General features: G+C 31.8%; 3 protein-coding genes across 3 annotated transcripts; 2 read left to right on the forward strand and 1 right to left on the reverse strand.

The window, feature by feature from the left end:
* Positions 4,519-13,422, forward strand: LOC109358395. Its single transcript, XM_019602595.1, has 9 exons — positions 4,519-4,692; positions 5,718-5,806; positions 5,975-6,883; positions 6,961-7,075; positions 7,653-8,444; positions 8,548-11,146; positions 11,563-11,756; positions 11,878-11,937; positions 12,737-13,422. The coding sequence occupies exons 1-9, from the start codon at positions 4,632-4,634 to the stop codon at positions 13,132-13,134; spliced, it is 5,217 nt and encodes a 1,738-aa protein (XP_019458140.1). The 5' UTR covers positions 4,519-4,631; the 3' UTR covers positions 13,135-13,422.
* Positions 14,301-16,675, reverse strand: LOC109358137. The gene is made up of 3 exons (XM_019602212.1): positions 16,297-16,675; positions 15,413-15,637; positions 14,301-14,645 (listed from the first exon to the last, which is right to left on the reverse strand). Exons 1-3 carry the CDS (start codon positions 16,510-16,512, stop codon positions 14,640-14,642), a joined length of 447 nt encoding a protein of 148 aa, XP_019457757.1. The 5' UTR covers positions 16,513-16,675; the 3' UTR covers positions 14,301-14,639.
* On the forward strand, positions 24,968-27,000 carry LOC109358900 (outer envelope pore protein 24, chloroplastic-like). The gene is made up of 3 exons (XM_019603387.1): positions 24,968-25,211; positions 25,754-26,113; positions 26,666-27,000. Exons 1-3 carry the CDS (start codon positions 25,011-25,013, stop codon positions 26,744-26,746), a joined length of 642 nt encoding a protein of 213 aa, XP_019458932.1. The 5' UTR covers positions 24,968-25,010; the 3' UTR covers positions 26,747-27,000.

A 27,929-nucleotide genomic window follows, 5' to 3' on the forward strand; every position in this document is an offset into this window, starting at 1 on the left:
ACATACCCAAACTTACAAGAACATTACAAGGATGAACAATTTCTTCAATGTAGAGCAATACTTGCATCAACAATTGAGATTGTTGATCAAATCAATGAATATGTTCTGATGAAAATTCCAGGTAAAGTATTCAATTTTATTTAACATACACATTATGTTAAATGTATTAATTTATCAGATTTATATTAATAACTATTATAATGTATACTTACAGGCGATGAAAAAGAATACTTGAGTTCAGATGAAGTTGATATGTCTGATTCTAATGACAATGAAGCATTCAATATATTAACTCCTGAATTTCTAAATTCACTTTCAACATCAGGACTTCCAAATCATAAAATCAAGCTTAAAGTAGGGACCACAATTATGCTATTAAGGAATTTAGATTAGTCTGAAGGGCTATGTAACGGTACAAGGTTGGTGGTTACGAAGATGGCTAATCATATACTTGAGGCAAAGATAATGTCTGGAAAAAACATTGGAAATATCACTTACATTCCTAGGTTATCAATGTCACCATCCCAATCTCCATGGCCTTTCATGCTTATCAGAAGACAGTTCCCTATAATTGTGTCATACGCTATGACAATCAACAAACAAGGCCAATCACTAGAGAATGTGGGGTTGTATTTACCTAGACCAGTATTTAGTCATGGTCAATTGTATGTAGCTGTTTCAAGAGTACAAAGCAAAAAGGGATTGAAGATATAGATACATGACAAGGATGGTAAACCATTAAAGACAACGACAAAAGTCGTTTATAAAGAAGTTTTCCAAAATCTTTAACATGTATTCTACAACTTCTTTTACATTATGTTTGAAATATTTATTTCTAATTTTTACATCTTTCTAAAATAACAAATCCAATATCATATGACTGTACAATAATTTTACTGTGTTAAAAAAAACATGCAAATTTCCATATAAATTCATTCAACTTTTCCTAACATGTTTTTTTTTTTTAACATTACAGGTTTAATATCATTTCATTATACCACCATCTTTACATGAACAATGGATTACTGCAAAACATGTTTTAGTATGTATTCCTCAATCACTTTTCATTTAACAAGTTATGTAATCACTTTTTAATTAAATTCATACAATACATATTATTACCCGTGCAAACGCACGGGTCTCCTACTAGTTTCTATAAAACAAAGGGAATATGGTTGATACAGTCTACTTTGGCAACAAATTAAGGCTATGGCTCCACGTAATGGATTTTAGAGAGTCTAAATGTAACTGAATAATACGTGTAATATATGTTTTAACTATAAGAATGAATAAGTAATATGTGTTGTTTAGCGATGTAAATGTATAGATAACATATGTGTTTTAACCATTAAAATATACGAGTCACATGTTTATTTTTAACAATATAAATGCACGAGTAACATGTATGTTTTTAATCATATGAATGTACAATTAAAATATGTATTCTTAACCATGTGAATGCACATATAATGTACATGTTCTTATGCAAACGGCCAAAAATACCGTCCGTGCAAATACACGGGTAAATTGCTAGTTTGATTCTTGACCGAGAGAGGTTATTTCAATATTTAAACTATTAGTTATTAAATAACAAAGTTATATGGCTAGGCTCAATCTAATTAAAGATTGCAAAAACAATTGAGAAAAATAAGTAAAAAACTCTATCATTTGGTAATAACTACACGGTAAAAAATTGATACTTGAGGAGGCTTATTATTTGACTAACTATTTTACTCTTTCTCATGTATTAGATAAATAACTTATTATAATGAAATTTAAATATAACTATTTTATTTTAGTGAGTTCAAACTATTGGCACCTATTTGAGGAAATCTATTTTAACCATACGAATATACAACTAAAATGTGTATTTTTAACTATGTGAATACACATATAATGTATATGTTCTTATGCAAGCGGCAAAAAATACCGTCTGTGCAAATACACGGGTAACTTGCTAGTTTGATTCTTGACCGGAGAGAAGTTATTTCCAATATTTAAACTATTAGTTATTAAATAACAAAGTTACACTAGGGCTAGGCTCAATCAAATTAAAGATTGCAAAGAATTTGGGAAAAATAAGTAAAAAACTCTATCTATTATTTAACAACTATTTTACTCTTTCTCACCTATTAGATAAATAACTTATTATAATGAAATTTAAATATAACTATTTCATTTTAGTGAGTTCAAACTATTGGCACCTATTTGAGGAATCTATTTTAAGCCCCCCGAATGATATCTGTTATAAATAACGAGAATTTTGATATCACATCTTATTGTTGCTACATTTTTTACCATTATATTTTTTTGACGATTTTGCTCAAACTTTTGTTAAAAAGTGTAAAATAAAAATAAATCATTTGATGTGTGACAAAACTTTCTTTTAAAATAACCTTATCGACAAACTTTTTATAAATAGCTGATAAGTAATAAATTTATTTTTGATAATAGATTGTTCACTTGGTAGAGTCTTAAGGAGTAAATGCAAACATCAAAGGTGAAACTATATCAAGTGGACATTCCTACCCTACTCATTAAAAGAATTGTCTATAACTTTTTTACTTGTATTTATTTCTCATTGATTTATATGTAAGTATCTTTTTAAAAAAAATCATTTTTGTATTTATTGCATTGTATAAAGTTCATTAAATGTTGTCTAATATTAATTATACTTATTTGTTTTTAGAGTAAATTACACTAACATCTTAGTGAAATTACACAAACTACCTCTCACTTTTTTACACCTACACAAACTTCCCCTACTTTTTTTATTTTCATTACACTGACCACCCCTGCATAAGAAATAAGTGTAATCTTTTAAACAAAAAATATGATAAATGCAATAAAGTTAAACAAAACATGATATATTGTGTAGACAAGTCTAAATAATATACAAATCAATGTATATTTATTATTTTTGGTTACAAAATGCATCAACAATTCTAAAGAAATATTGAAATCGCTCTTATAATATATAGTAACGAACTAAAAATAATAATGAAATATTGACTCATATATTAATTGGATTTGTCTCCACAATATATCATGTTTTGTTTAACTTAATTGTGTTTATCACATTTTTTGTTTAAAATATTACACTTATTTCTTATGCAGGGTGGTCAGTGTAATGAAAGTATAAAACTTAGGGGAGGTTTGTGTATGTGTAAAAAAGTGAGGGGTAGTTTGTGTAATTTCACTAAAACTCAGGGGGCGTCAGTATAATTTACTCTTGTTTTTATTATGATTCATAACATTTAAAATTGCAACCAGCCAACCACTATCTTGTGGTGACCAAAAAAAAAAACTATCTTGTGGTGACAACTCTGAAAATGATAATTGTTATTGTGATAATATAGTTATAGTAACAAATTGGTACAAAATTCAAATTAATTTTGTAAAGTTATTGTGAACTTACAGTTATATACTTATCACACTATAAAACTAAGTATCCACTCTAAACTATGATTTAAAAATAGTGTATCACTAAAATATAATCTTTTACTTACTTTTTTTGCTTATCAAAAAACTAAAATATAAAATATTGTCGTCGTTATTTTGCTATTTAAACTAATTGTAGTTCACAACTCAAAAGTAAAACTATTTTTCGGATCGGAGTCAAAAGAACAGAATTGCAACCGTTTTTTTATTTTTCAAAATATATTATCATTACATGATAAATAAATAAATTTATAAGTTCTTTTTCAGAGGAAATTTACAAGTTTTTTCTAATTGATAATTACTGCGTCCACTGCACTGCAGGCACTATGTGCACATCCATAGTTAAAGAGTGTAAACGTGCACCCTAATCATTAATGTGAGAGTAGATTATTTGGTGAGTTTTAGTGAATTATACAATTTTTTTAAAAAAAAAAATCACAAATCATCCGTAATTATATATATATATATATATTAACTATCTATTTATAAGATATAAGTGTATTTTTTAAACAAAAATGATGATAATTATAATTAAGTTAAACAAATATAATATATTGTCAAAACAAGTTCAAATAGTATAAGAGTAAATGTATATTTATTATTTTAGTTAGTTAGAATATAATATAACAGTGATTTAGACACTTCTTATAATAATGATTTAATTATAATATAATATAAGAGTCGATGTATATTCATTATTTTTGTTAGTTGCAATATAATATAATAGCGATTTAGACACTTCTTATAATTATTGATAAAGTTTATAACGAACCAAAAATATTGAATAGACAATGACTCTTATACTATTTGGATAGACATTGATTCTTATGCTATTTGAACTTATATTCAAAATCTAACCTATTTTGTTTGACTTAATTATGTTTATCGAAATTTTTTGTGTAGAAAATTATACTTATTTATCCTACAAGATCAGCATATAGTTAGGGGTGATTGTGGAAGGTTAAAATATATAGGATAATTTGTGGAAGTTTAAAAAATGGAGTAGTGATTTGGGTAACTGCCCCTAAAACCAGATGGTAGTGTAATATACCTTTTATCTAGTGTTTGAGGCTTAACCTATATTACCCCTTTGCCCCTATCATTCTGTTTGCTCTTACCTTCGTTCACTGCACTCATTAGGGTTTTCAGTTTCAGTTTCTCGCACTCCCAACTCTCACCGATCATCACCAATGGCTCAACGTTCTTCCTCCGATACTCGCCTCAACATTCCTCCGTTTCAGATCTCCAAAGGTTTTTTTATATTCCCATTTTCTTCTTCTAATCTTTCATAGCTCCAATGTATTTTTAATTAATCCGTTCTTAGAAATCACTCGTTGTATTTCCACCGTTTCTCCTTCCAGCTTCTTTGTTTTGTTTTCTATACGTTTTGTCAAAATACGAAAATGCAGTTCATTCATGTATTTTATTTTATTAGGGTTTTACGTGATGTTTGAAACTTCTATGACATTGACCAATTTATCGCTACTATGTTTTTTTAATTACCGCTTTCCGATTTTTTTTAGTGATACTTTTTTTTAGGGTTTAAGGTATTAAATTTTGAATTATCTGTTAATGTATTGTGTTTGTGTCTTTTTTTAGTTTTCCGTGTGTGTCATATAAGTTCACGGATATGTACTGCAGTAAAAATCACAAATCTTGGAATTTTATCAGCTTTTCTTTACCAAAATAAGTAATAAACATTTCAGATTAGGTTGCTGCCACGTGATTCTAGTTGATTTATTTTTGTTTGTTACGCTGAATTGTAGTGTGGCACCTCTCATTTCTTATAGAATGATTAATATGCTGTAATTTATTATTATTACATATAATTCACAAATAAAATATCCTGATTCATTCATGCATGTGATATATAAGAAGTGTCAATGTTCTCAACATATGCTAATTCTACCTGCTTCTTATTGCAAGAGACTATCATTGCATAAATCATATTTTTTCTTTTAAATAATGTTCTCTACGAATTGCCTCATGCATCTTTTATTTTGATTTATTGGTATGTTTGTTTCAATTGTGTGTATGGTTTGGAACAGAAGAGAAGCCATTTAATTTACTTGGTGGACTGAAGTGTCTGTGTTTGGTAAACTTTGTTCTAATTCGTATGGTTGCCAAATAATTTTAATATTAACTTTTACTTGGGTGTCGTACATGGTTTCTGCATATCTTTTGAAACTAGCATTAATAGCTTTTGGTTAAAAGAATTGTTTACTTAAAGCTTTGATTCATTTTAATAACTGAAGTTTTTATCCCTTTTTGTGTAGATCTCCCTGGCTCTGACAATCCCCTTCCACTTTCACCACAATGGCTTCTTCCGAAGCCAGGGGAGAGTAAACCTGGAATGGGAACTGTGGTGTGTATTGATACTTCTCGAGTTATTATTTTTATTATTACTTTGGTCTGTTTTTAATATACTAGAGTGCTTCTTTTTAAAATAGGACTAGTGTGCACCTGTTAGGTTTCAGAAAGTATTTATAATTGCTCGAAATCAGTTTGACGATTCCACTTTCACATGGCTCAGGAAAACCGTGTGAATCCAATTTCACCATTCGGCAATCACTCAGAGACTGGTAAGACATCTGGAAATGGTGTGGATGTGCACGATGCCCAGAAGAAGAAAAATGTCTTCAGGCCATCCATGCTTGACTCAGAAACTGGACGCCACGATCGTTGGCGTGATGAAGAGAGAGACACTAAGTCCTCCATACGTAAGGATCGTTGGAGGGATGGAGACAAAGACCTCAGTGATACTCGGAGAGTGGATCGGTGGACAGAAAATTCGTCTACAAAGAACTTTGGAGAAGTACTTCGCAGTCCATCTGATAGGTGGAATGATTCAGGAAACAAGGAAACTAATTTTGATCAGCGTCGTGAGAGTAAGTGGAACACACGCTGGGGTCCTGATGATAAGGAGACAGAAGGTCTTCGTGAAAAATTGAATGACTCTGGAAAAGACAGTGATGTTCATCATGAAAAGGGCTTGTCTCACATTTCTAATCATGTGAAGGATGAGAAGCATGGTGATCATTATCGGCCATGGAGACCAAGCTTCTCACAAAGCCGTGGAAGGGCGGAGCCTATCCATCCCCCAAACATAACACCAAACAAGCAGGCTTCTACATTTTCCTATGGGCATGGCCGTGGGGAGAATACTCCCCCAGCTTTTACTGTTGGACATGGACGAGCTGGCTCTGCTGGTAGCTCAATGAATAATAGCACTTACTCTGGAACTGTATTGGATAAAGTTGAAAGTGGACATGGAGAACTTTGTGCCTTTAGATATAATAGGACAAAATTGCTTGATGTGTACAGGTTGACTGATATGGGTGCAAATAGAAAACTAGTAGATGATTTTGTGCAAGTACCTAATATTACACAGAATGAACCATTGGAGCCTCTAGCTCTTTCAGTCCCAAATTCTGAGGAACTGGTAATTGTTGATTTTGTTTTTGTTTTTTATTTTGTACTGGATGCCATAGTCACTCAGGATTGCTTCTGTTTGAGCAGTCAGTCTTAAAGGGTATTGAGAAAGCCGAAATAATTAGTAGCAGTGCACCTCAGGTGTCAAAAGATGGAAGGGGTTCAACAGATTTTACTCATTCAAGCCGAATGAAGCCCCAAGGTAAATACCATGTTGGGTATAAACATACTAATAAGTTTGGGTGCAAGATATAATGTTTAGATCTGGATCTTTACGAGGGGCTGTGGTGATAATTATAGAGTAAGTTTCTGTCATTTTGAAAACTGGTTATGTGAATTGTTCTGAATGCTCGTTGAATGAAAAAAAAACATTTGGTTATATCTGCCAAACTGTTCTGAAACATACAAAATCTTAAGGTATGGATGATAGAAAAAGTAAGAATAACTCTAGGATAGGTCATTTTAAGATCACATTATAGATTATACGCATGCTTCTGTTTCCAATTGGATTTGGGTTAATCAATGTTGAGTGTATTCACTTTGTCAAAACAATTTTGATTCTTCCTTAATGATACCCGTCAACTTTTTTTTTACTTGCTTATACCAAGTAATACTCATCATCTTGTCAATATCATTCGTTTTTCTTTCTCATGTGTAGGTTAAATGATTTGCCAACTTGCTGGCTTATGTGCACTATACTTTTTCACTTTTAGGTATTTCATGAGTATAATTCCTTTTTCAGCACTCATCAGATTTTTTCTGCTAACATTTTTATACAGAGAGAAGTGAGGACGGAAGTTCTTATAGAGTGGCTGAGGAGTTGCCCATTATTAGAGATTCATCCTTTGAAGGAAATAGTTCTGTTCATCCTGGTGCTGCATGGCGATCTACGCCCTTAGGTGAACATTCAAGCCCTCTCTTGCATGATAGAAGAGATGTGCCTAGTGATGTTAGATCAAGAAAAGCAGATAAGAGCTCACACCATCCAAAAGATTCTCATAATCAGTCGGAAAGTAATTTGGCTCATTTATCTGACTCTAAAGATGTAAGTAAGTGGCAAGCTAGTGATGATCCTATGATCAAAAGGAAGCTTTCGGGCATTTTTGACAGTGAACTCGAAACCAGGAGAGTTCCACAGACTGCTCCAGAGGAACTGTCTCTTTTTTACAAAGATCCTAAGGGCCAAATTCAAGGCCCATTTAAAGGAATTGATATAATTGGATGGTTTGAGGCTGGATATTTTGGTATTGATTTAACTGTTCGTCTGGAAAACTCAGCTGCTGACTCGCCATGGTTGTCTCTTGGTGATGCAATGCCCCATTTACGAGCTAAAGTCCGACCACCACCTGGGTTTCCATCACCAAAGCCTACTGATTTTATTGATATACCTGCCCAGCAAAGTTCCAGTACGTTTGGGAATACCCTTCCTGGTTTGAGTGAGGCTGATATGTTGAGAAGTGATTCTAGGCACATGCACAGTCCTGCTATAGAATCTGAAAATAGGTTTCTGGTGTCACTCATGTCTGGTAACAAGGACAGTCCTCCGCTGGATGGTCTGACCTTACCACAAGGTTCTTAACTGTTTTTTCTTTAATAATTTGGATGTAAATGTTTTTCAAGCATTGGTTTTGTTCCTTAATTTTTATAATGTATTAATTTTTATATGCATTGCAGGTTTACAAGATTTTGTTGGAAATAATTCCGGTAGTCTGGGCCCAGCTGGAATAGATAGTGGAAACAACCTTCTCTTGATAGCAAAGAGGATGGCACTTGAACGACAGAGGTCCTTACCCAATCCTTATCCATTTTGGCCGGGGCAAGATGCTGCGGCACTTACGCCAAAATCAGATATTGTCCCAGATTCAGCACTGCATTCAAATTTTTTGTCTTCAGTGGGTGACAATTCACGCCTACCTCAGTCCCAAAATTCTGAGTTGTCGATTGTCCAAGGATTATCCGACAGGACATCTGCAGGCTTAAATAATGGCATTGCTGGATGGCCAAATTATCCTTTACAAGGTGGATTGGATTCCCTTCAGAATAAAGTTGACATACATCATGATCAGAATTTCCCTCAAGGGCAATTTGGAATTCAACAACAAAGATTGCAAGCACAAAACCAATTGTCTTTAGGCAATTTGTCGTCTCATGCTACTGATAACCCATCTAATATGTTGGCGGCAGAAAAGCTACTTTCTTCTGGTTTATCGCAAGATCCACAGGTATTGAATTTGTTGCAACAGCAATACTTGTTGCAGTTGCATTCTATGGCAGCTGCTCCAACACCGCAGGTGCCATTGTTAGATAAACTTCTGTTGCTTAAGCAACAACAGATGCAAGAGGAGCATCAGCAGCTATTGCGGCAGCAACAGCAACATCTGCTTTCTCAATTGCTGCAGGACCAACAGTTTAATCAGTACTTTGGAGATTCCTCGTATGGACGGTTGCAAGGAAGTGGAATACCAATGGGAAATTTGCACGTAGATCCTTCTCAACTTCGACCACTGCAAGAGATTTTTGCCATGAGCTCTCAGACACCAAATCCTACTGTGCATGATGAGCTTAGTAGTAATTATTTGAATTTACCTCCGCAAGTTAGCCAAGACATAAGTTATAATGTAAGAAGTGAAGCTTCTGTACATCTGCCGCACCAATTATTTGAGAATACTATTCAGAAAAATTGGGGCACTTCTCTTCCTGAACAAATTGTTGAAACACATCAGAAGGAAACATTCCCAACATCGACTCTTGCTGAATGTTCTCCATTGCATGATCAGAACAGATCGGAAGAGGAACCCCACAGTGTGCAGAAACCTCTTTCTGTTTCTGACGTCACTGCTAAGTCTGTGGTGGAGGTGCCAGCTAAGACTTCTAGATGTGTTGACACTGTCATAACTGTGGCTTCTCAGCTTGATGAGAATTCTGGACATTTACAGCACATTGTGCCTGTTGCTATATCTTCAGCGGCATCTCATGGGATTGAGTTGCCACCTGTGAGTTATCTTGTTAAAGATGTGGAGAGCAAATCAGATATTGTGCTTGAAAATCAGCAAGCTGGAAGAGATGACTTCAATGTTGAGTCCTTTGTGGTAGATGCACGGAATATTGAAGCATGCGAGCCTAAAAAGTCCATTGAGAAAAAATCTAAGAAGCAAAAATCTTCCAAAGCTCAGTCATCTAATCAAGAAAAGGGATTGCTTAAAAACATGGCTGTGCAGCAGTCAGAAGCTACTTCCCTGCCTGCTAGTCTTCCAGAAAGCATCCCTGAAAAAGGTGCTGTGAGTGAGTCCACCAAGGCCATTGGTTCAGTTCCCAAACAGAATACTGAACTACATGCAGGACGAGCTTGGAAACCTGCTCCTGGTGTGAAGCCAAAGTCTTTAATAGAAATTCAACTGGAAGAACAAAAGAAAGCAGAGACAGAAGTGCTTGTATCTGAGATTGCTACTTCCGTCAATTCCATGAATTTGACAAGTCCGTGGGCAGGGGTCATTGCCAATCCAGAGTCTGGAAAGATTTCTAGTGAAAGTCAAGGAGGAGGCAACAGTGAATATCTGATCAAACCCAAAACCTCTGAAAACTTGAAGAGCAAGAAAAGTCCACTACATGATCTATTGGCAGAAGAAGTTTTGAAGAAATTTAACGAAATAGATTCTGAGATTCCAGATGACATGTCCTCACAAGTTATAGCTGTTCATTCAGAATCACTGGATGATTCCAACTTTATTGAGGCCAAAGAAAGTAAAAGAAGCCGAAGAAAGTCAGCCAAATCAAAGGGTTCAGGGGCTAAAGCCTCTGCTCCTGTTGCGTCTAATGAAGTGCTCATAGCTTCAAGTCCTGTTGAAAAGGGGAAAGTTTCCCGCCCTTTGCAGCAGGAGAAAGAAGTATTGCCTGCCATTCCTGCAGGACCCTCACTGGGAGATTTTGTTCTTTGGAAAGGAGGGCGGGAGGCTCCAAACCCATCTCCTTCTCCAGCATGGTCTACTGACTCTGGTAGGGTTCCTAAGCCAACTTCATTAAGAGACATTCTAAAGGAGCAGGAAAAAAAGGGTTCTTCTGTAGTGCCTGCTAGCCCAATGCCTACCCCTCAGAAATTACAGCCTGCCCAGGCTAATTGGAATAGTGGTTCTTCCCGGTCAATTTCAGCTTTCTCTCCATCTAAAGCGGCCTCTCCAATCCAAATTAACTCCCACGCTTCTTCTCAGTCAAAATACAAAGGGGATGATGACTTGTTTTGGGGTCCAATTGAGCAATCCAAGCCAGAAACTAAGCAGTATGACTTCTGTCTCTTTGCTGTGTCCTTAGTATATTCTTGTTTTGTTTTTGGTTATTTAACGCTTGGAAGGTGTTTCATCCGAAGTCCCTCATGATCTTGTTTATCAGCTTTTCCGAAAGCAAATAAGTGAATAAAATTTTATGTCCTCGACATGTATCTGGACTTCTACCTTTGTTGTTCCTTCCCTGTCCTTTATTGGGGGACTGGAGAATGGGGTTCCCCATTTTCCTATATTACCTTGACCATTGCCTGTTTCCAAGGGGAGGCAGTCATTTTATTTTAAATCTTGAATACATAAAAGTAACATACAAGTATACAACAGTAGGCAGTTAATGTGACTTTCCATAAATATCCAGTTATGATAGGCAGGCCTGATGGAGCTGTGGCTGACTTATTTTTGCCTTTATAAGCAGGTCAGATTTTCCTCAGCTTTCAAGCCAGGGGAGCAGGGGGTCAAAAATTGTGCCCGTTAAAGGTAATACACCTGTGTCATTAACTCGACAAAAATCAGCGGGTGGCAAACCAACTGAACAGTCTCTATCATCATCACCTGCCTCTTCTCAATCAATGTCGAAATTGAAAAAAGACGCAATGACAAAGCATTCTGGTAAAAAAGATATATTGCTCATTAGTTTATTATTTCAAGTTTAGTATGTTAGTTCCACTTGCTCAGTGATTCTGTTTAATTGACAAACTCTAAAGATCCTGTCTGACTGTCTCATTTCCAGAGGCCGTGGGCTTCAGAGACTGGTGTGAAAATGAGTGTGTGAGGCTTATTGGGACAAAAGGTATGTCTGCCATTTATGGTTTTGGTTGCTGTTCTTTAACATTGGTTGGTATGAAATTAAACAGTTAAAAGTCTATGTGCATTTGCATGTCATATTAAATTATATGCAATACTAGTCGATTGATCAGGCAACCTTTGCTGAGGAAAATTTTCCTTCGCTTTCTTCATCTCCATCTCACCAATAGAAACATAAGCTTTCTTCTTCCATAGCAGTAGCAGCATCTCACCAACCATGCTCCATTGTAGTTACATCTCCATGAACTCGCTTCAGCCACCGTGAACCACCACATAGAGCCACTGTTTTGCCATGAGTTTGTTGACAACCTTAGTTGTGAATGGTTTTTGAGATTTCAGTTGTGTTTCCTTTTGATGTCTCCATGTTGCTGCCACATAAGCTTGCAGTGAAATCCCAAAACTCTACGTTGCCGCCACATAAGCTTGCAGTGAATGAGTGAATCCCAAAACTCTACGTTGCTGCTTTCTGTGGAATAAGAGAGAGAAAGAAAGTATTTTAATGAGTTTTAAATTATTTTTTAGTGCTTTGAGATGGAAGGGGTAATTACAATGACAGGCGGTTCAAGTGTTCCTGATTTATTTGAAACAAAAAAGAATTTGTAGGAGTTATTTGAAACATGAAAAACTTTTGCATACATTAATATACCATGAATCAGGATAAGTATATTGATATGCAGATGCTGATTTATATTAGCATGGTTTGAATCTAGCAGCTTATAGATTTTCAGCCAAGAGTACTTTAAATACAATGAAACATCTTGTAATTATATTTTTCGTGGTTGCAGATACAAGTTTCCTTGAATTTTGTTTGAAGCAATCCAAATCTGAGGCGAAGATGCTTCTTACTGAAAACCTTGGCTCATTTGACCCAGACCATGAGTTCATTGATAAATTCCTCAATTACATGGAGATGTTACCATCAGATGTTTTGGAAATAGCTTTTCAGAGTAGAAGTAATCAGAAAATTAGTGGAGTTGGTGCTGGACGCATGCTATCTGCAAATGCAGCAGCAGCAGCCAATATACATGATGTGGACCACAGAGAAGGATCCTCAAAAGGTGGTGGTGGTGGTGGTGGAAAGAAGAAAGGTAAGAAAGGGAAAAAGGTGAGTCCTTCAGTTTTGGGATTTAATGTTGTGAGTAACCGGATCATGATGGGTGAGATACAGACAGTAGAAGATTAAGATTAACAGAGAGCATCACAAAATAAAAACAGAGAGACTATTTATTGACATGTTTTTATTGCGGTAGATGTAAATACATTTTGGTCGTACTTTGTACATGCTTTTTCCGGTGTAGGATTTTTATTTATTATACAGGGAAAAGGTAGCAGGATTTATTGGATCTGCTTAAGCCAATTTTGTTATCTTAATTTAGGACTTGCTTTAACTTTTGATCGGGCTAAGAATGATATAATCTTATGTAAGTCCATGATTCAATTTATTTAATCATGCTTTCAATTTTTATAATTACTTATCTAGCTATTAGTTTTCGTGATTTCAAATTTAGAATTACCGTTACCTTGGATAATTTTTTTTCAAGTGTTAGAGGATAATAATATTTTTACTATGCATCAAGGGTATTTCCCCTTTTCATCCTCGGTACATAGCAATTGTTACATTCATAAAATTGTTTTGAAGTATCTTAGTTGATCTACATTTAACAAAATTTTATTTACCTACGGCTACTCTATCATAAGCGTAGGTTTTCTTTTTGAATAGGGTAACTTCCGCAAATGCTTCTGCAATTAACATGTCCTTTTTAAAATTGTCTTCTCTAGAGCTGAAGTTTTTTTCTATCTGAGAGTGCAAGTCTAGTGTGAATGAAACTTGATTTCTGTATGAAAACACTTATTGCCTAACTCAATAAACTTCATCATGTATAATAATCTTTGAAAGAAAGTAGGAATTAATAGTCAACAAATTTATTGCTTCATCACGTAGGAAATAAGTCAATTGAGAGAACTCAAGTGGTCTCAATAAGATGCGCTGAATATTGAACTCATTTTTATTTTTACATGATTTACCTTCATGAGATTTCTTAGCTCCAAGTCTGAGCCATTAGTACGAAATTAGAAGACATTTTCTCAATAAGGTGACTCTGTTTCATCCCAACATTATTGGATAATAATCTGGTCAGTTTTGGATCCCAAAAAATTGATCCTATCAAATTTATATACACCCTTATCTTCAATGAGGAACTTCGGTCACATATTTTCTTATGGCTGAACTTTTAACTACTGCCTAACAAAGCAATTTGTGACAGCACAACTGTATATAAAATAGTACAGAAAAATAGCATGCCTCCGGTGGTAAGATAGTAAGATACCAAGAAGCATTTGATTTTATCTCAATCCTAGCTACACCTCTCTAGCTTGGGAAACTTAAGTATGAGATCACAAATTTGAAGATGAATTCATATGTACGTAAAACAATTATATTAGGAGGAGTTCAAGTTAGGGATCTAATCATATCTGAGTCGATTGGATGAGAAAACTAGAAAATAAAAGAAAGAAAGAAACCTTAGATACATTTGGAAAATATGGTGGGGGAGGAGAAAGAGAGTATATTGGACTGTGATTCAGTCTGTTGAGGCCTTCAGTTTACTGATATGTATGTTGTTATGCTCATCAACCACATCAAGGATTCTTTGTAGTCTCCGATATACTCTCTATGCTACCTTCATTTTATTACTCCTGATAACACAACTATCATGTTAATAACTTAGCAAAAGGGAGTTGAAAAGATAAAATATTTTCATGATAAGTGACAACAAAATTCTAGATAAAGAATTTGGAACCATCCTAATTTCAAGAATAAAGTAATTGAACTTCATTTTTCCCGAAATCATGTAATAATTGAAGTATAAACAAGTGACATGGTATCAATTTATCATATTAGCTAACCTGGCGCAGACCTGAAACTAAGGATTGTTTGGAAATACTTGATACAACAAACAACGTGCAAAATATTAATATCTAATGGTGCCTCTGTGACCCCACATGATTCCCTTTTAAGTTCCAAGTATTTTAAGGCATAGTTTTCTCAAAATGATGCAGTTAGCATTTTAGCAAAACTAGTATGAAATGTAGTTGAGATTTTATAGTTATGTAGTGAAACATTGCATTTTATGCCCAGTTAACAGCTAAAAAAATGATTGCCATCTAAAAAGTCCAATGAAACAAGAAATGGGGTATGCAAAGTATCCAGCATGTAAATGGAAAAGCATTGAAGTTTGGGTCAATCAGTTTTTAAGTATTTAGAGTGTGAGATGCCAGTTTCAAACTTTTACGAAGAAAAAACAAGTTTGGACTAAAAAACTGAAGTTACAGATACAAATACAAAAACTGCAGCATTCCCTATTCATCGACCAGCATCTAACAAAATAAAACAATTCACAAATTCTAATAAAGGGGTATCTAAGTAACATATATCACAAACAAAAGGGCTTATATTAGCTTACCGAGTGTGATTTAAGTAGAAATGTATCGTGTGGGAAATAAAGAGGTTGAAGGGACATCTTGGCAATTTCTGAAAATGCAGCATCTCTGACACCAGGAACATCACTTACCAAGTGCTCATAAGCAGCATGAAACGCTTCAGACCAAAAATGAGGTAACTTAGTGCTCCTGCTGTGAGTGTACACATCCCACATGTGCCTAACCACTTTCTCCCTCTCATCCATTTCCTGTTTTCCAATTCCCATGACCAAACAAATTTCAAAGTCAGCTTGGAATTTGTGAACATATATAAGCAAAGTTCATAAAAATAAGGGCGGCCTAATGACCCAACTTCCACTTAGTAGTTTCTGGGAAGGATAGATATATGCGGCTTTACCCCATGAGCGATTAAACTGTTTTCAAGATCATTGAACCTGTAACCTCGTCATGGTCACTAAGTAACAACCTTGGTGTCACATCAAGCTCAACCACATACCTCATTACTAATATGTTAATCATATATGATATTATGCTGTGATCTAAGTGTAACAAATAAGTTCTCATTGTGATTCATATATAAACCAAAAAAATCATACTCCATTATTTTCTGTCTTAATGTTGATTAAAAATACAATGCAATACTACATTTTCCATAAATAATTAAAAAACATATACCCAAAATACTTCAAATCCTGCACACTTTAGATAAAAGGTTAAATGAACTCACCAACAAGATAATATGAATTAAAGATAAGCACCAAGTTAACAAAATACAAAGATAAAAAGAATAACCCCGCAAGTATAGCAGCTTATATAGAACAACAAAGAGTAACAAATTTGTAACCCAATCTGTTACAAAACAATTTCTACATTAATAACAATAACAATCATGGCACTAGTAGCATACCAGGATATCAAGATCATCAAAAGTAGTAGAAGAAACAAAGTCATGAGAAAAACGGGTGAGGTTTTCAGCACACCATTTGAGACTGAGGGAACCAGTTAACATAGACCAAACAGCAAGAATAATGATTGCAGATAAAACCCATAATAACTTGTAGTGTCCTTTACACCTATCTCTCTTTGTTAGAATTGTCACTGTAGAAACATTTTCCTTCTTCATCTTCCTTTTCTTGTTCACTACTACTATACTATACTATACTGTTCTATGCAGAAGCCTCTAAAAATGGATTGTGTTTATGAGAAGTGCCTTTTCTGGAAGTATTATGGAGACAAATATGGGAAAGAAAACAAAGTGAGTAAATGGTGGGTGAGTAAGTGAATATTTATGATAGATGATAAATTTATCTTAAGATTAAAACATGGTGATAAATATAAAATATAATTAGAGATAAAATAGGAGATAAAGTAAAACTGAATCAAATTAGATAAGATTATGCTTTATCAACTAGACCCAATATAATTAACTAAGTAGTTTAACTTTGACTTCTTCAAAAGCTATTTTCATACTGATGAATACAACCAACAAAATTTTTTGATTAATAATTTACAAGTTTATAAATAATTTTGTGTATTGGTTAAATAAAATACTTCTTAACTATTTTCATGATTTCAATTTTGTTAATCAACTAATGCACGCATTTAACTAATGAAAAAATTAGTCAGAGACAGCTCAAATAATAAAGCTGTCAAACTATATAACTTTAACAAATTAATAAATTGTTATTTTGATTTTTAAAATTGGAAGCATTAATCATAATTCTAATCGACTGATTTGACTATGTCATAATTTTATTTATATGGAAAGTTGTTTGAAGAAAAAGGGGGAAAGGCGAATTTGCACTTGTCTAGATTTGAAGCTGAAGACTCACACTTTAATTATTTTAAAACTAAAACGATAGTTTTTAAATTTATGATATATAATTTCCACTAATCCCTTTTGAGATATAAAGATAATATAAACGAGATTTGTCCCTTTCCATACAAGTTAAAAAGATTAAATCCCTAATATCATCTTCAACAAGCTAATAACATAAGAATGGTGCTAGATTTTGTTAGTATAATTTTCATTAGTAGATGAGTGAGTTTCTTAAACATGATATCATGACTTCAATCTCTGTTATATGAAAAAATTTGTTAGTAGATGAGGACTAAAATTCCATATCCAAATGAAAGCTAAAATTCCATATTTCATCTTTCTACTTGAGACAATCATATCTGAGTCACGAACATCCATAGGTATATGTGTTTAACTCTCTCAGCAAATATTTTTTTCATCCACAAGACACAAGACTCAAACCCAATACCTTATTTAAGGGGAATGAAATATGTATCAATTGAACCAACTTTTGTTACATGCTTATGAATTTAAAGACAGAAATAATGATCCAACCTTAATATTATGAAAAGTAATTTAACTAAGCTAGTAAAATGGTCATTTGGTGGAAAAATCACTGTAACGTGTGGACCATACTAAATTATGGGTGCGTCGCGAGCTACCTCCCAATGCTAATGGGTTTGGCATTCGACACATGTTTAGGCTGCCGAATGGATAGAAATCGGTTACAACAAAACTACATATCGTCATAAATATTTGTATAAAATCATAAATTACTTTTGAAAATTTAGTGATGATAAATATAAATTGTAGATGATATAATAATAATGTATAAAATTCATACACTGTCACTCCTAAATTTATACATTATCATTGATTATAAATGTGACAAGTTGTTCATTACTTGATTCATTAGTCAAATAGCTTAGGTTGATTTCCATGACAAAACAAAAAGGCAAGGAAAAACAGGCTGATTCCTTTTTATTATTAAAATGAAATAAGTGGTTTCATTTTATCGTGTTCATATTGACCAAACCATTTGGACAATTAATCTTTTTTATCAGAATTAATAAAGGCTTATAAGGGTGTTTGAATTTAAATGTAAACAAACTATGAAAAAAAATCGATGAAATTTTAAGCATTAATCATAATACTATATAGATTTAATGATATATTTGACTGATAAGTCATAATGTTAAAGACTAGTATAATTAATATCTATAATGTTATAACCTTATATTTTTTCAAAACCAAAATGATAATTATAACTTTTGTATATGCATCATGTGTGTCTTTCACTTATTTATTTTAGGACAATTATAAAAGTGAGTTTTGTGTTTATGAACCAAATTCATATACACTACAAGTTAAATCTATATTATTATAATAATAACCAAAAAAAGTATTATTATGCGGGAACTTGATCATCAACCCACCAACCATGTTAGGTCAAGTTAGTATAATTTATTTTAAAATTAGAATTGATACTATTTTAAGAGAAAAATATGTATATCTAATAGTATAAGATTTTTCTATTGTTAGACCATTATCTTTTATTTATTTATAATTATAATTAAATCTTCAAAAAAACATAAATAAATAATAGATAATATAATAATTATGTATATATTTTTACACTAATAGATTATACTCTTATTTTATTATGAGTGGAGTATGAATATGAACCACATTAAAATATCCACAATCAATCATGTTCTACTAAAGATTGTAGAAAAACTCAGATACTTCGGAAATTGTACCTTCTGAAGTGCATTATTCCATCTCAGATGTCTCTAGTAGCTACTTGTGTTTAATGATGAGTTTAACTGAAAGGAACATAAAGCTGAATACATGCCTTTTTCTAGTATATTGTTTTGTTTGGGTTTCAGTAACTTTGTGCTTGACATTAATTAAAAGTTGAGCTCCTCAAATTATATTCATTAAAATTTGATAGGTGTTACATCATTACATGTCGCAATCCCATCAAAACTGGAGAGTACGGCAATTTATTAATTTAGGTTTAGATGCCAGTTGTAGCACCTTTAAGATTTCAGTTTGCCTTTGTATTTAGTTCTCATATTTGGACATCCTATCTTATGAGAGTCTTAGCTAAAATTTGAGCCTTATAAGCAATATGACTATAAATTTTCAGCCTAAGTTATTTATTTTTGACTAAATTATGTATTCATGAAATTTCATAAATAATTTTTCATTTTTATATGAGTTAATGTTTTTTCATTATTTTTTATTTTTTACGGTTTAGTACAAAAGTAATTTATATAAATAATATCTTATTGATACATTTTGTAACGAACTAAGATTAATAAAAAATACATTAACACTTATATTATTTAGATTTGTCTCTATATTATATTATATTATGTTTAATTTAACTACATTTATCACCAATTTGTTGTTTGAAAAGTCATAATTATTTCTCATACAAATTTAGTTAGTGTAATATATATAATAAGAGTGCAAAAAAAAATGAGTAAGGTATAATTTCAATATAATTTTCTTTTTATTTTTAATATTTTACTCATAAGTCTTATCATAATTTCAATTCAGCTCAAATAAAGTTGATGAATTTTCCAACCAAGATATCAAATTTATGTGTTGATGAGCATTAATATACATGTGTATATACAATATAAATTTAAGGGAAATGAGTTCAACACGTTTAGTCTCATTAACTCATAAACCAAATTTATATAGAATTTCGAACGAATTCCAAAATCACCTACCCGAAAACAAAATCGGATAGTTTTGCATTTCAGAACACATTCCAAATTGGAAATGGCAGACAACGAACATGGCATCATTTCAGTATGCCTTTTCACATCATGGATGTAACACAAAATAATAGTTATGACTTATGCTAATTTGAACCACCGTTTCATCCAGAGAACAAAATGTCATAAAACAAATTACAAAACAAGACAAATACTCAGTAAATAATAACTTTATAAGGTTAATGATAGGAAAGAATTAGACTCATCATCTTTAGAACTAGAAATTGTTAATTATGCACCTAGGTTCACAAGAAAAATATTATATCATTATTATATTTTAAGGAACAAAAATGTTATATCATATTACTTTTTTACTATTTTACTTTTAATGTATTTCTCTATTTATTGATGAATAGTATCTTATCCCATTAAGAAAGGCATCCGATAATAAGTGGGAGTTTTTTTGTCATCACAGAAAATCATTACAAGATAGAAAACTTAACAAACATCAATTGTCAACCTTTATCAAGATAAAACATAAAGTAACTAACCATATGTAATGTAGCATGAAACTTTTCATAGACTCTTTTTTTTATATTTTTATTTTCTATTGAGTTCATATATTGTATTTTTTTATTTAAATTGTTTTTTTATAAATAATATAGCATGAAGTTGATACATTATATATTAGAAAAAAATATGAATGTTGGTCGATTAAGACGGAGTGCCAAAAGTAATCATAACAAATTTTATAAATTTAAAAAAATATCAAAATGAATGAAGTTAAAGATAGAAAAGGCATCGGATAATAAGCGGAGTTTTGATCTTCACAGAAAATCAGTGTTTAGCATAACAAATTTTAACATCATTTGCCAAACCCTGATCAATAACATAATAGTAAAAAGTTCACAGGAAAAAAGTGATTATAAGCTTAAAAAATAGCATCAGATAAGTGGAGTTTAGTGTTCAGCACAGCTTATCAGTATATCAATAAGCGGATTCAAACTAATCCTCACATGCCATCAGATTTTCTATTTGCAAATATGCAGATACAAATTGAAACACACAAAAGAGATGAAATTGTGAATGTGGGTAGATCCATTTGACCCATAGCAATTTCAAAAAAGGTGCAATGGGTTGGTAAGGAAACCTATTTAAATCTGTGCATCAGTTATATCTCCTTTGCCATTCAATATTGATACAAAAGAAGAGGGTAAAACAGATGCACATTCACACACATATCGAATCATAATAAAATAATTGCATTGATAATAACAGAGGAAAATTGAAGATTTTGTATCTATGATTCAAATCGTTCCCCGAGGGATGGAAATAGATCACAGGGGAGGGAGAGTGCGAGATGGGTATATAAGGGTTTGAACATTCAACTATGAACTTCGAATGAAATTAGGGTTATCGTTTTATCTGTGTGGGTCATTTTTATCAAATTCCAGGCTCAGCCCTAAACGGCTAAACCAATATGATGACATATGAGGATGGGAGTGAGTACTGAGATCCACCAAAATAACCCCAATAAGTTGGGTCTGGATTCGTGATTTCAGACTCTTAGTTAGATCGAGTCATATCTTCTTTACCTAAGGTTTGTATTATGATTATCTATTGTTTTTCAATGTTTAAAAAAGTAAAATATAAATTTAATATATTAATTTTATATTTTTTGATCATTAAAAATAAAATGATACATAAAATAATGCATATATTGGAATAGAATGTATGCTCCCCATTAGGTGAGGTTGGAGATTTTAAAGTTATTATTGAATTAACCGAGAGGCAAATCATAAATTTCTTAATATATATACATATATAATAACATATTTATTACATTTAATTATAGATTCCATAAACCATAATATCATATTTTAATGTATTTCATCTTTTTTAAGATCTTCCAAATCAATAGTATATTTCGATTTTATTCTAAATGCAATTGTGAAGGATATTAATAATGATGATATTAAATTTGTTAAAGTTTTTTATTTATGAAGTTTGTGATAATGTTGATTTTTAGATTTTTAAATGAATTCTTTATATTTTGCATGAATCAATTGCCTAAAATGATATTGATAAATGTCTTAGATATTTAATATGATTTAAAATTGTGTACTTATTTTTAATTATAATTTATAATTTCAATTATTATTTCTCCTCTTTTCATTGTTTAAAGTAATAAATAAAATTATAAAATACATAAGCTAATTGCATAAATTACTTGTAATCATTTTTTTATATTTATGAATTATGGGTATCCAACTAATACTTACTTACATGTGTGATTAAAAAGGAACAAACATGCATAGAAAATATATGTCATGTTTAGTCGAGAATAATATCATTGAATATAAATATAGAAGTGTGTATAAAATGTATATTTTTATTAAATTAAAAATGATATATAAGAGAGTGTTGTTTATATAGAATATCTTGTAAAGCAAGCAATGCAACTAACCTAACTAACTCTCCAACAAACTAATAAATATATGTTGTAAAACAATTTCAACAAATGTGCTAATTACAAGAATTATTCAGCCAATGTTTCACTTCATTTTCTAATCACTTAATCGATTAACTATATTGTTAATTGATTAATCATTATTGTTGTTGTCTGATTTCTGTTTGGTAGCTTTGTTTTCCAGTAGCCCCTCAAGCTAGATAGTAAATGTTATTGACTCCAGCTTGATATTTTGATTTGATATCATAACAATGTGATGGATCAGAATCTTGATCCTGATGTGATTGATTTTCTCAATCACTTGATTATATTCCTGGTGAGAAATCTTGTCCATATTCTCATGGTTTTACATTGTTGAAGCTTGCTAATTGCTCCCGATCATAGAATTAGAAATGATACAAGAGAATGTTATTTATATACAATGTCTTGTAAAACAAACAATGCAACCAACTTAACTATCTCTTTAACAAACTAATAAACTTATGTTGTAAAACAATTTTTACATGTGTTAAATATGTAAAATGTGTAAATTACAAGAATTGTTCAGTTAATATTTCATTTGACTTTCTAACCATTTAATCGATTAACTGTTATTGTTGTTGTTTGGTTTCAGCTAGGTAGCTTTGTTTTCCAATAAATATTAGTTTATGAGTATCTTACTCTACCTAAAAGTTATACACATTAGATGTTGATACATCATTCATTTATATTATTATGTTTTCCAAGAATCAATGATTATTAAACATATACAATGAATAATATAATAACATATGAAATTATATATTATAAGAGATACATTCTTTTATGATAATTTATTTAATTTTTAAGTATGAATGGTGGTAGCAAATTGAAATTGTATATTTCAACTTGTTTGATATTTGGTTGCTCGAACCTGGAATTATACGTTTGCCACTTGCAAGTGTGCTACTGCGGATAAACATGGTATAACCTGCAGATATAGTACTATATTATAATCTTTTGTTAACTGAACATATTTAGAATTCTGACTTTCTTCTTTGGAAAAAATAAATTGTAACTTTTAATTATTTCTTTATATAAGAGTGTTGTTTAAGAAAGAAAAAATTGTCTAAAAGATTCTATTTCTAGAAGTATTGAACTTAGTTTTCTAATATTATTAATTTTATTTTATAATACAATACAAATATACTTATCTTATAAAAATGAACATATACTCTTGTAGAACAACAAACAAATTTTTTAAAGAAAAAAAAGGAGAAATATGTGGTAGTGGGTTCAATAATTTGTTATAAGGGGATTACTAATCACGACTTTAGTAGGAAATTTCATTTTGGTTGACTTTGACTCATTTAATCGATTAACTGTTATTGTTGTTGTTTGGTTTCAGCTAGGTAGCTTTGTTTTCCAATAAATATTAGTTTATGAGTATCTTACTCTACCTAAAAGTTATACACATTAGATGTTGATACATCATTCATTTATATTATTATGTTTTCCAAGAATCAATGATTATTAAACATATACAATGAATAATATAATAACATATGAAATTATATATTATAAGAGATACATTCTTTTATGATAATTTATTTAATTTTTAAGTATGAATGGTGGTAGCAAATTGAAATTGTATATTTCAACTTGTTTGATATTTGGTTGCTCGAACCTGGAATTATACGTTTGCCACTTGCAAGTGTGCTACTGCGGATAAACATGGTATAACCTGCAGATATAGTACTATATTATAATCTTTTGTTAACTGAACATATTTAGAATTCTGACTTTCTTCTTTGGAAAAAATAAATTGTAACTTTTAATTATTTCTTTATATAAGAGTGTTGTTTAAGAAAGAAAAAATTGTCTAAAAGATTCTATTTCTAGAAGTATTGAACTTAGTTTTCTAATATTATTAATTTTATTTTATAATACAATACAAATATACTTATCTTATAAAAATGAACATATACTCTTGTAGAACAACAAACAAATTTTTTAAAGAAAAAAAAGGAGAAATATGTGGTAGTGGGTTCAATAATTTGTTATAAGGGGATTACTAATCACGACTTTAGTAGGAAATTTCATTTTGGTTGACTTTGACTTTGAATTTATTTTTTCAACATATGTTTGACTTTAATACTAGTGATACTTGATCGGAAGAAAAAAAATATTTCAGATAGAGAAAAACGTATGTATTAACAGTGTACGAGTTTTTATTGGACCAGATTGTAATTGAGGAGCCTCAAACGACATGAGAGTTCTATTGTTATAGAGATATGAGAAGAAGAGTAAAAACCACAAGTGAGACACCACATTTTGAACTAACACCTTAAAACATTAGTGTGATGAACATTTTCTATTTATAAACTTTTACACTCATCCCTTCATATATAATATGGTATTTTACACGTACATAAATCCAACAGTTTTATACACTATCAATACTTATACATCATTTATATTTAATTATCATTTGCTTTCCAAAAAATTAGAAAATTAAGAAAGTGTTGGAAAAGGAAATAACTAAACCCCTTATGAACCTTAACGGGCCAATTGCTGGGCCCAAAAGAGATACGCTCGAGTCTCAACAAAAAAACATATACTCCATTGGTCTTGCATTTGTCGCATTATCTCCGTTGTTTACAATGAAGGGAGCTTTGAAGGGCAAGTACGACACTGACAACAACGGCGGCGTCGCCGCAACTGTCGCATTCAACGCCGGCGATGTCAAGCTCAGAGCTTCCATCACCGACGCCACTTTCATCAACGGTCCCAGCTTAACCGGTTTAGCTCTCTCCTTTGACAAACCTGGTTCTTTCATCGTTGACTACAATGTTCCCAAAAAGGTATATTCCTTAGCTTTTCTTAATTTCCCTCACCATGTTTCAATTTTCAAGGTTTTGTCAGTCGTATAGTTTTTCGCAATTATATGCAATAATAAGAATAATAGTTATATTTGTAACGAAACTAAGACCATAATCCAAAATTTAAAACCAGTTAAGTTATATGGATGAGTCTCATCTTGATTGTTTATTCACACACCTTGTTAGGGCCTGTCTGTTTTCCTTAGAAAAAATTGATTATTTAGGAGGTGATTTTGGTGTCAAAGTTAATTTGCGAGAAGCTCGAAAAATTTAGCTTCGCCCAAAAGCGATCAGCTGAATTTTTAATTTATTGATGAACTTTTATTTAAAAAAGCTAGCAATTTTTTTTATTTAAACCCAAACAAATAAACATATAAATATTGGAAGCGATTCTTTTAAAGAAAAAGGCTTTTAAGTTTCAATCAATAAAAAATGTAGTTTTCCTTTTTGAAAAAAATATGAGTGGTTAATAAAGCTCTATATGTGTTGGTACTGTATTCTTTTTGTTGTATTTGTTGGTGCAGGATGTCAGGTTTCATTTTATGAATACGGTTAAGGTTGCGGATAAGCCATTGAATTTGACTTATATTCATAGCTGGCGTGACAATAGGACTATTTTGGATGGAACTTTGGTGTTTGATTCTGCTAACAAGATTTCGGGTAATTACGCCCTTGATTCGGGAAATGGCAAGTTGAAGTATACTTATGTTCATAATGGGTTGACCACGTTTGAGCCTACCTATGATGTGTCTAAGAATACGTGGGACTTTGGTGTTTCAAGGAGGGTTTCTGGTGATGACGTGCTCAAGGCCTTGTACCAGACATCAAGCAAGGTGCTAGGGTTAGAGTGGTCCCGCAATTCCAAGAACACTGGAGCCTTCAAGGTGAATTCCTATTTAATTTTTTTTTTATGTAGGCTAATACATAAATTTTTATTCTTATATTCCTTCAGCTTATTTATGAGTGAAAGAGTTTGTTAAAGAAGTGTTGAAGTAGGTACTGTTACCTGTCTTCCTTCTCTACTGTCCTTGCTATGAAGTTTTAAATTTTTTTCCTTGTTATCTTAATTAGTCATGTATTTGGGGTCTACTCAGTATGGTATTTTGTGGTGTGGATTGTTTTATATGTATGAGTTATGGTGTAAAGATTTTACAAACTTGGATAATTCTCGGAAGTCGGAAGCTAGAAGTGTTCCTAATACAACTTCTAGATGCCTCCTCTGTTCTATCAGAGGCTCAATAAATGAAAGCTTGACTATTTGATGTTTCTGCTATAAGTTTTTCCTAGTGAATTCTGCTTAAACGGGTTGACTCCCCCCTCCAACAACAATATAATAAGTTTTTGTGTATACTGTGTAGCATACTAGGATATATTTTCCACTTTCACATAGAATGGATATTGAATTTCTTTGTCTAACTATAAGCTTTGTCTTCCAGGTTCTGGCATCCGTTAACTTGGCCGAGGAAAAGAAACTTCCAAAACTTACTGCAGAGACTACATGGAACTTTGAGATATAGTTTGCTTCCAATATAGCCTCATTTGCTTGATAGGTTTACTCTCAAGCTTTGATGGCATTTGCAGTCATAGTTGGTCATATTTTGCCTTTGAATACTGTATACTTGAAAGTTATTTAATTTAGTTATTATTAGCAAACTTGGTGGCATTGATTGTCCACTAACAACTTTCCATATGATTTTTGAACTATTGCGGTATTTTTCTCAGTGCAAAAAATCTCCAAATTGTTTAAATATAAACTTGGATGCCTTCTATATGGATCAAAGTAACTTGTCCATGTCAAAGGGATTAATTAGTTCATTATCCAAAAGATGAAAGGATACCTCTGGTAGTACAAAAAATAGTAACTTGTCCATGTAAAAAACTTTACATTGCATGTATCAAAGTGGTTGGCTTGGTTTAGTTTGCATATTTTGCAATAGGCAAGCAACACATCATTTTGAAAAATGCATGTCTAGAACAAAATAAAGAAATTTAAGTAATTGTGAAAAATGATGGTAAATTCCATTCTATTTTGTTTCAGTCATGTTTATTACGACTGCATAACTTGGTTACAGGTTAGGTATGATATTATGAAATTTTCAGTTCATGAATGATTTGGTTTTACATGACATTGAGTCTTTTCTTATCCCCAAACTTTCATCTAAAAAATATAATCATTTTTTTCAAGCCTTTTCTAGTAGTTTTAAATCAATACATGTTTAGGATTTAAAAATAAGCACATGCTTATTCTCTTGAAGATGTCATGACACATTCTCAAACAATTAAAAAAAGCCTAAATTTTGGCAAACTTAGTTTTTAACTATATTATCTACATGTTAGCTTATTACTGTTGTGCCAGTGCATGTAATCTTATTTGCTCATTCAATGGAAGTGATTTGTCTCTATGTTTATCCTGTAAAATATTTGGGGAAAAAGATGAAACAATTACAAATTTTATTCTAAACATTTCACAGACAACTCATTTGTGTAATATTTATGTGATGACAATGTAAAGATTTATACATCATCGACCCTTTATTTGGATTACTTTTTTGAAAATTGAATGATGGATGATCCAGTAATAGTATAAAAAACTCTTATGTTGATATATTTTTTTATCTCTTAACTTAGTTTTAATATGTAACTAATGACATCATTTTCACATGTCCTTGGACGAGTTCCTTATATTATATATCTGTACTC

The sequence above is a fragment of the Lupinus angustifolius genome, chromosome LG10, assembly GCF_001865875.1.
Source record: "Lupinus angustifolius cultivar Tanjil chromosome LG10, LupAngTanjil_v1.0, whole genome shotgun sequence".
NCBI lineage: Eukaryota > Viridiplantae > Streptophyta > Magnoliopsida > Fabales > Fabaceae > Lupinus > Lupinus angustifolius.

Bases quoted from the DNA above. Each gene is read 5' to 3' on its own strand.
- LOC109358395 (XM_019602595.1), top strand. From the start codon at position 4,632: ATGGCTCAACGTTCTTCCTCCGATACTCGCCTCAACATTCCTCCGTTT. The intron at 6,884-6,960 runs GTAATTGTTGAT...CTGTTTGAGCAG, and splicing joins TCCCAAATTCTGAGGAACTG to TCAGTCTTAAAGGGTATTGA. The intron at 8,445-8,547 runs GTTCTTAACTGT...TATGCATTGCAG, and splicing joins TGGTCTGACCTTACCACAAG to GTTTACAAGATTTTGTTGGA.
- LOC109358137 (XM_019602212.1), bottom strand. From the start codon at position 16,512: ATGAAGAAGGAAAATGTTTCTACAGTGACAATTCTAACAAAGAGAGAT. The intron at 15,638-16,296 runs GTATGCTACTAG...ATTGGAAAACAG, and splicing joins TTGATGATCTTGATATCCTG to GAAATGGATGAGAGGGAGAA.
- LOC109358900 (XM_019603387.1), top strand. From the start codon at position 25,011: ATGAAGGGAGCTTTGAAGGGCAAGTACGACACTGACAACAACGGCGGC. The intron at 25,212-25,753 runs GTATATTCCTTA...TTGTTGGTGCAG, and splicing joins ACTACAATGTTCCCAAAAAG to GATGTCAGGTTTCATTTTAT. The intron at 26,114-26,665 runs GTGAATTCCTAT...TTTGTCTTCCAG, and splicing joins AGAACACTGGAGCCTTCAAG to GTTCTGGCATCCGTTAACTT.